Here is a 9,325-nt window from a genome sequence, read left to right on the forward strand (position 1 = left end):
CAGGCTGGTGGTATTCTTTATTTCAGTCTGCCATGCTGCAACATATCAAAGAGTACAAAGACCAAGACTTTAACATAGACATGTCTGTTGTTAAAATATATATAATACAAATTTTCCATGTTTTCAGTACAAAAGTAAAGATGTCTTAAACATTATTCATCAAAGCAAACACATATTCAGCTAAATTATCCTTAATTTCCTAACAATTAAAAGAGAGTTTGTAAAGGTAAGACAACACACATTTGATTTGTAATTGATAGAACAAACTGATTCTCATAATAAGGCGCCAAAGTTGCTTTTCACTAAGTCAAATCAGGATGTGGAATTTGAAGTAAATCAAGCAAGTGTTAGTACTGATGAAGGTTAAAACATTTATCATTTCACATGATACACAATGTCCTCCTGCTGGAACAGTTTGCGTTGTTTACTGCACTGAACAGCAGACTCTACTCTACAAAACTACTGCAGTCAGGAGAATGCTATGGAATCATGTGTCTGTGCCATTTTTAACACTTGAATGGGTGTACTTGGATGGAGTGTACAGTGAAAAACTGAACGATTAGAAGTCAAATCAGTTCCAGACTTTGGATCACATTTTCCTGCTACGCAAGCAGGAAAATGTGACCGTCAAGCCACTGCAGATAATCAGGTCAGGCACTGCAAATACACTGAGCAGCTTTACATCACCAGCACCAAGGCCTACGTTTATGTTACTTAACTTTAGACACACTGACATATCATTATGCAATGGAAAACATGTTGTATTGAACACACTGCAAAGGCTGCCAACATCAGTGTTTGTATCTTATTTAGAGGCTCAAGTGAATTTTCAAAGGTCTGATGTGCACCAGAACAAAAAGTGGATAAAAACAAAAATCTGCTTGTTAATCATCAAGTGCTAATTAAATGAAAAAGTGCAAAGTTCACCACACTTAGTTCGTCCCAAATTCCCTTTTTAACACCCATATTACCCTACTATTATAAATCAAAGTCACTGCTGTGAAAACAGTCTATTATCTTTTAAAAAGACAGATGGACCAAAATTAATTCAAGTCCAGCTGACCTCAGTCTTGTATGATATGACCCTCACTGAACTGCCTCATCTGTTCTGTTCGATATTTGGAATTCTTATGGCCATAATTCATTGCCCACTCACAACTCAATTTCCTACTTATTTATCTGCAGTTGTGCAATAGTGCAGTCCATGCAACCACAGGTCATTTTCGGCTGGTTAATCTTGTGCTACATACAGTAGATTGCATCTTTCAGATACATGAGTATTTTGGGCTTTGAGGCAGGTGAAGGTATGGGGAGGAGCAAACAGTCTACTCTGCCTTTGGCTCTGTGAATGGCACCACCTTCTTTCCAGCTACAAACACCTCCACTATGTTCCGATCATCACCTGTCAAAGACCAATTAAGAAAAGCAAACATGAAGTGAACAACGATTAGAGTCTGAACTGTTTGGAAAAATGACATCAAAGTGACACTTACCCAAGTTCAAGAACTTTTCCAAAAGAGTCTGAAATTCAAATGATGATAAATTAGTGTTAGACTATAACTGGAGTTTATGTTTTTATTGCTGTCTGAATAGATGGACATACTACCAACCTTTGGTCCCTCGCTATGGATCAGGTCGATGGGTCCACCGGGAGCCGCTACATTCACCCTCAGGGCATCAAAGTCTTTGCCCACTTCAAAGTTCCCAGTTTGGTCATCCAGCGACAAGGCTATAGACAAAACCAATCATAAAAGAAACTGTTGTATTCCCTACTGTCCTATAAAATTGCAATTGGTCACCATTAACACTATCTGATAGCCACAGTGTGCGTATTAAATCAGGCATTTCTGCTGCAGCACTCTAACGCGGAGAGTGAATAAAGACACTTTGACTGCTGGTGGAGAACATGACTACAAATGGACTTAACATTTCTGATGTTTTCAATGTAATGCAGCTGTTTCTGAGTGACAGCTGGTTTTGTGTCTCACCTTGGCTGCCTCCCAGTGTGGCCAGTCTGAACACCTCCTCAAAGCTGAGTGTTTCGTGTTTTGGGTCCTGGATGGTCAAGATTTTGGATGCATCCAAAGTTCGCCTCACAGCATCAAGCATCGAGGAAGAATAGCCTCCCGCCACGTCTGGAGCAGCACCAGAAACACAGACAGACAAGCTCAGATGACATGAAAACAGCACAGACACAAACATTCACAAATAGAAACTGTTGAGTTGAAAAACAGGCATTTCAAATTTTCACATTTCTGAGGACTGAAATTTGGAAATGTTTCTGATTTGCAGTAGTCACTTGGTAATGAGATCAAAAAGCTCTAAAATGACTAACTTAGTAGCAATCTAACTACTGCAGCTGGCTTGTGTAAGGGCAAAAAGGGCTTCCTAAACAAAGCCAAGTCCACAAACATAATTTTCTTATTCTTTCAACTGTAAAAAAAAACAACGGCAAAACTTTCCCTATATATTTGGTAGGGCAACACACCTGTTCCCAGCCCAAGCTTCACTTTGTGTTTCAGGACATTGCGGACATTTAACACTCCACTGCACAACCTGGACAGACACAGAGAAAGCTGATGAACACGACTGTACACTTTAGTATTAGATTATTCAGCTAATTCAGGACTGTTTATAGTATTCTGCTGGCTTTTCTCGTAAAGTCAAATACCTTTATACTGATATACTGATAGTGAAACTGAAATTACATTTCATGGATCCATAAAGTGTCACGTGTTGCTCATCTTTATGATCAATCATTTACAATTATACATCATACTGTTGTGCTTCGATCATAAAATCTGCATTATATAAACCTACATGGCCTTTGATCACAGATATTTCTGAGAAACTGTCAGAGACTTACGAAAAGTTGGAGTTGGGACAGTGGGACAAGGAGGCTCCTGTCTCCTTGAACACAGCCAGCTCTTTATCACTGAGGTGGCAGCCATGGGCCATCACTGTCTGTGAACCATCCCCATCATGAACAATATCAATTGTTGACAGCATTTATGTTGGCTTTCATATTTTTGTACATAAATGTGTCTTTGTGAAGGCAGGGATGTGATTTTCCACTCACCTTGTCAGTGAGCAGATTGTATTTGTGATAGACATCTGTGTAAGACTCGGATTCTGGAAACAGCTCCTTAACAAGCTGGATCTCCTCCTTGTTTTCACTGATATGACTCTAGAAATAAAAGACACAAACGTCAGAGATTAACTTGGTAATTTAAGAGAATCTTTGACAGAAGCTGTAGCTTTTAGATAGTCCTGGATAGTTAATGACAAAGGCTGTTCCTCAATATTTTCATGTGTGTTTATTTCACAGTTCAAAAATTTCACAGGTCCAATATTAATTTGTCTCTGTGGAAAAAGTCTCCTGTGCTGCATGATTTGGTTGCCACGGTGAACTCACCTGAATGTGCAGGTTGTTATTCTTAGCAATTTTTCCCAGCTGTTCTAGCAGTTCTCTTGAGCATGACAGAGCGAAACGGGGAGTCACCACCGGCTTCGCAAGAGGGTACTAAAACACAAAGAAACAGAGGACACATGGAGAAACAGACAATTAAAAAGCCTTGAAAACAACAAGGCAGAGGCATTAACTATTCTGTTGCATAAGTGTAATGTTCTGTTTGTTGTATTATTAGAGTCTTACCTTCTTGTCTAAGAACTCTTTAATGAACCTTGAGGGAAAAAAGCAATTCGTAATTCATTTAGGACTTTATTCTGTCTGTTTAAACAGAATCCAAAGTACTGCACAGCTTACTAATCGATTTGTAATGGTAAAAGTGTTAAAAGGGAACAATTAAGCCTCATGCTCTATTTGATGCTGTTTGAAATACTGTGGTTTTTAATGTTGTTTTACAGTATCACTGTATAGCTAGAGCCTGCACATGCATTAACACCTTTCAACACACTAGATCTGATATAAGCTGTCTTAACCAGCTGATACCCACCGGCATGTTTCATCATGGGATTCCTGAATGCTCTCTCTGTAATGTTTTACAGAATCGTTCCTGTCCATGCACACCTTACCCACCAAGGCGCGCTGTCCAAAATCATCTGCATAGAAAGAAAAAAAAAAGGACGACTGAGCATGAAATGAACATCAAAGTTGGAACTATAAGCAGGACTTGGAACAGGAATTATGATGTTTTCTAGCTAGTATTAAATAAGACACCTGTTTTACCATTTTGTGAAAATGTCCCAGTGGAACATTTCTACTGCCAGACTGAGTCCACAGCAAAGATGTGACAGAAATAGTGATTCACCGCAACCCATCCGCTGGGGATTCTTTTTCCACCATCATTATTTACAGCACAATTTTTCATTCATGGACATGGGAGTGTTTAACACCCACCACCTGGGTGATTAGTTTAGCCAGTTATCCTCAGGACTGGATAGGTGTGTCCAGTCTGTGTTTGTTTACCATCACATGGCATTTATCTCTGCCTGTTAGGTTGGATAAAAATACACTTTTATCATCCTCATCATCAATCTGATTAGAGGTGTAGTAGACCTGTTCACAGGAGATGTTTTGGTTTATCATAGCAGGAAATGACAAGCAACCCCAACTGCAATCCATCAAGGTGAACTTGTTCATTGGTTTTGGTACTAAATATGTTGACTCATTTCACAGTTTAACATGCACACATGTGCATAACTCTTTCTATTTGGAGATGCCCATATGAATCCTGCTGTTGTTTGCGGCTGCAGGTATTTAATGAACTCATAAGAAAGACTTTTACAAACAGCTGGAAACTAGTAAACTTCAACTCCTGCTAATATCTTGTGGAAAAACTGAATAGCATTAATCTAAGCTGCAAGTGTGTGTTTCCCTGCTGATATACTTCATGGAGCTGAGTACTTGCTGATTAAATTTGTTTCTTGTCATGACAAAACAGTGTCTGCTGTAAAAAAGGTCAGCTGGCTAAAATAACTAAAACCCACTATGAGGCAACATGCTAATCTTTAGTTTTGTTTACATACATTACCAGTCAAAAGTTTGGACACACCTTCTCATTCAATGCTTTGTATTCATTTGTATTATTGTCTACATTGTAGATTAATACTGAAGATTAACACTTTTTTTGTTTACAACATAATTCCATATGTATTCTTTCATAGTTGTGATGTCTTCAGCATTAATCTACAATGTAGAAAATAATTAAATAAAAACCATTGAATGAGAAGGTGTGTCCAGACTTTTGACAGGCAGTGTATAAGCCCTTTTCAGAACTGAACACGTCTGCCTCAGGGTTTCAGTAAAAGTTAAGCCACCTAGTACCAAGAACCTAATAACACTTGTCTGTCACATCATATGTTGAAAGACATCAAATTTCTGAACACTAACCTGTCATGTAACCAGATAGACAAGCAAAACAACTGCAAGCAATGTAACGTGATTTAGGAAAGACTTTTTTCCTCAACATGTGCGTTGTCACACACAAAGTTATAGTTTATAAGTAACAGGTAAATCATTGTTACATGTCCGTCATCCTCATGTTGAGTCCTGAGCTTTATCTGTCTCTCAGGATTATTTTATTTTACTCTTTGTAAAGCAGCCATTAGACAATCACCACACATTAAATTTTCAGTGGTAAGCAAAGAAATGAGCTGTTTGGATGTTATTTGGACAGTTTGACAAGCTTGCTATTGGTTTGGATTTAGTCTTGTGTTTTTGCATTATTATATTATTATACATGATTTAATGTTCTGTTAAAACTCATGACTGACAAACATCATGCACATAAAGTGACTCTATCCATCAGTTGTGGTGTCAATTAAGCTGCAAGGAAGATGCAATGACAGAATGCTGTCACTTTAAGACTGATAAAGCCTGGAACGTTACGTATTCCGTGTTTGAAAAGGGTTTTATTGAAAAGTTGACCGTACCAATGGTGTGTGGTTGGGAGAGGGTGTGTGTGTGTGTTTATGTCAGATTCCCCTCAAACCTTGCCTTGAACTTTGGACCTAACAAGATTCTTACCTGAACAAATATAGCACATTGGATTTTGCATATATTGGCTATACGTCTTTATACATCTAAGTAAACTGATCAATTCAACAAACATGTGAAGGAATGAAGCATGAATTTTTAAATATATGTGATGGAAATACTCAAAAGTGAATCTGCACGCACACACACACACACACGCACACACACACACACATGCTTGAGTTAAACAGTTTCTTTTTCTAAAAGGATTGTCTGCTCAGAACAGGACAAAGTTGAGAGTTCAATGATCTGGTTACACAAAAACGACTATGTGAAGCCGTCCAAGCCAGTTTAATATGGTGCTCTCATCAAACATTTAAGTGACTGAGTGTTCAGTGTTTTGTACTATGAAACCAAGATAATAGAGACACGGCATAAAGGTGAAGGACAATTATGTTATTATAGAGTTCAGAAAAAGCCGAGCGGAAGTACAACGTGTGAAAATAAACCTAAATTACAAGCATCTTCTTCAGTTTGATTCACTTTTTAAACAATGGTCTCTGCATTTATCATTGGAAGCACAGCCTTCAGTTGTTTCTGCAAATACCTACTGCTCTGGTGATTATTAAAAACTGCAGGCTGGATTTTACAATTACAACTTACATCAAGAAACATATAAGAATATCAGCATTTGACTTTAATTGTCTCACAAAATGATGTGCTTCAGCTTCTAATCTCACGTAGAAAAAACTGAAGAGGGCCAACGCTTAACCATAAAGCTTCAGGTCAAAGTGTGTGTGGTTGAGTGCAGGACATCTTACTTGCAATCTGGCCCAACAACAGGGTGGCGTCTGTATGTATGCTAGCAAAGTAACATGCAGTGGTTGTTCCATTTGTCAGGGTCCTTTTCTGTAAAGCACATGGAGTCATATTACAGGATTAAGATGACACTCAAACATGCTTTCACTTTTCCTATACATTTGTTAATCCTCTGAACTGTTCACACGCTTCTCAAATCATAGGATGTGTCGCAATAGAGACGTTGCAGTTGTGCAAATTATGATGCCATTTACAACATCGTAAACGTTATTACTGCTATACTCAGAGTGCGCTCAGTTTTGGTTCGCTGCCCGCTGTGTCTCACTCACAAACTCAGCAAGATCCAAAGCAACTGTGCACATTCTGACTGCCACTTGTTTCGTGATGCTGGCTAACTCACCACTACGTGAGTGTAGACTCTGCGTGCAAACTCCAAGTCCTTGAAGCGTGACTCCACAGGAAAGGTGTAGGTATTAAGCCACTGCAGCAAAGGCAGGTCCAGGGCTGTGCCGGCGTAGCTGTACTGGCACGCATGGATGTGGGTGTCTACCAGTCCTGGCATGAGGAACTCACTGCAGTGCAATAAAGTCATAAAAGTTATTTACACATATGTTCATTCAAAAAAAGTGCTGGGTTGTTTCTGTAAACACATAGTTGAGTTGATAAAGCTGGGTGATAATTCTGGGTTGTTTGGGACTCTATGAACACATTGTTTACGTTTGTTCAAAAAAGTTGGAAGGTTTTCCTCTAGGCAGGATTTTATGGTAGGTTGATATAATTTGATTAAAAACAAGACTGAGACAGGAATTAACCTGTCAAATTGGTGATTTTAAATATTCAAATGACTAACAGACCTAATTTCACTCACATGTTGGGTGAATTGATCAACTCAACGCAAGCATTTTGGTGAAATCAACCAGCATACTCTGGCCCACAGTCACCCAGTGGTGATCTTAAGGTTGAGTAACTTTTTTAACCCAATCATAAAAAAACCCCAACTCCACCCAGTGAAATGACACACATTCATGTGTTGCAAACACCAGACAGTGTTACTCTCTGACTTGCTGAATCATTCCGTGTCGAGTCCTGTAACCACTATCAAACTATTCTACATATTTAGTAGTTTATTATATATTCTACTTACTGTTCTGTGAGTTGTGTGACTTCAGATGGGCTGAATTGAAAGACCTGGGACAGTGCTTCTAACTTCTTGCCTTCGCCAATGAAGGCAATCTGATGGTAAAATGGAAATCAGCTTAGAGATATTGGACTAAAATGCAACTAGAATAAAGTGTTTGCATATGTTATGAAGTAAGCTGCGAGAGCCAAAAGCATTATACAGGTTAATTTTATGAGACTGTTTTGTTGTCCTCTGCTGTACAGACTCGAGAAAAGACAGGAAACAAAAAGAGAGAAAAGTACAGTATATTATTATGATTTAACTTGTGTATCCATCAACAAGACAAAGATGTTCCATGTCAGATTCTGTGTGTAGCACCACTGCTGTGCTCATGATGCTGCTGATGGAAACTTCTTGCCACAACCCACTTCATTTATAACCATCTTGATTTCCACAAAGTCCTTCTCCTGATTGTAATACAGCATTTTGAAATTCTACTTTTCTTGGGTTGGTTTAACGATGTTCTATGAATTTCAATCTCACTAATTGTGAAACTACTTGAGGAGGCCACTTGAGAACGTAATTAAGGTTTTGTGTCTGAGGACTTGTATGGGCCAAACTGTCTAAGTTGCTCAGCAACAGTTCACCGTAGGACACAATTAAGGTATTATATAACAGATTCATGCCTTATCCGTTTGGAAAGCGTGCGTCTTTTACTCCGAAGTAAGGTTGGCACATTTTGTCTTGATGCGCAACACAGACATGTACTCCGCTAGACATTTATTACCTATGAATTACAGGCAAACGTATACACCAAAGGAGAGATAAATAAGTATTCTGAAGATTTTAAAATGAAACTAAAACACGTTTGTTATATGTTAAGAGTCTGACCAACCTTTCCCTCTGTGTCCACTCCCAGGAGCGCATCTTCCTGGACCTGCAGCGCCGTTTGCTGGGTCGAATGGACAAAGGTTCCCCTGTAGACGTACGCAATTGCGGCGCTGCTCTTGTCAGGGTTTGCCATATTTTCAGTAGATCTGTCCTACTCGAGGAGTGAGATACTTGCAGCAGCAGCAGCAGCAGCAGCGCACCGGGGTTTTGTCCACGGGGAGCTCCAAACACCACCCACCAGGACGCACGACTCCACCTGACTGCAGGCCAATGAGATGAAAGGGTGTGTGAGTTTTATCGTCGACACGTTTTATTGATAGAATCAACTCAGAAGTGCATCCGTGTCAGCTGTTTGAGGCATTTCCAGTTTGGCTCGTTTTGCAAGTCATAACACGCGTTTGATTTTGAGACGTGCTGCGCAATGAGCTGTATTTCCAAATAGCCAGCCTAATACCTATGAGTCTCTTGAGTGCTGCACCTTCTGTCATTTTCCCCCGGAAAATAACATTAGAATCAGAAGACTGCACTTGGATGGCATGTTCTCTTGCACGAATTTA

The 9,325-nt window shown here is 39.3% G+C and overlaps 1 protein-coding gene across 1 annotated transcript; it reads right to left on the reverse strand.

Annotated features, from left to right (window-relative positions):
* Positions 1-9,009, reverse strand: gda (guanine deaminase). Its single transcript, XM_023285564.3, has 14 exons — positions 8,773-9,009; positions 7,902-7,990; positions 7,158-7,329; positions 6,760-6,847; positions 3,957-4,062; positions 3,656-3,683; positions 3,416-3,523; positions 3,080-3,187; positions 2,867-2,964; positions 2,489-2,556; positions 1,989-2,135; positions 1,611-1,729; positions 1,494-1,521; positions 1-1,402 (listed from the first exon to the last, which is right to left on the reverse strand). Exons 1-14 carry the CDS (start codon positions 8,899-8,901, stop codon positions 1,326-1,328), a joined length of 1,365 nt encoding a protein of 454 aa, XP_023141332.2. The 5' UTR covers positions 8,902-9,009; the 3' UTR covers positions 1-1,325.
* Between the last annotated feature and the right edge of the window lie 316 nt (positions 9,010-9,325).

Source organism: Amphiprion ocellaris, chromosome 6, assembly GCF_022539595.1.
Source record: "Amphiprion ocellaris isolate individual 3 ecotype Okinawa chromosome 6, ASM2253959v1, whole genome shotgun sequence".
NCBI lineage: Eukaryota > Metazoa > Chordata > Actinopteri > Pomacentridae > Amphiprion > Amphiprion ocellaris.

What these genes read in the sequence shown, in the direction of transcription:
- gda (XM_023285564.3), bottom strand. Translation starts at nt 8,901, where the DNA reads ATGGCAAACCCTGACAAGAGCAGCGCCGCAATTGCGTACGTCTACAGG. An exon ending in AAGAGTTCTTAGACAAGAAG is followed by an intron (nt 3,524 to 3,655) that starts GTAAGACTCTAA and finishes TTTGTGTTTTAG; the next exon opens with TACCCTCTTGCGAAGCCGGT. An exon ending in GGAAAAGTTCTTGAACTTGG is followed by an intron (nt 1,403 to 1,493) that starts GTAAGTGTCACT and finishes GGTCTTTGACAG; the next exon opens with GTGATGATCGGAACATAGTG.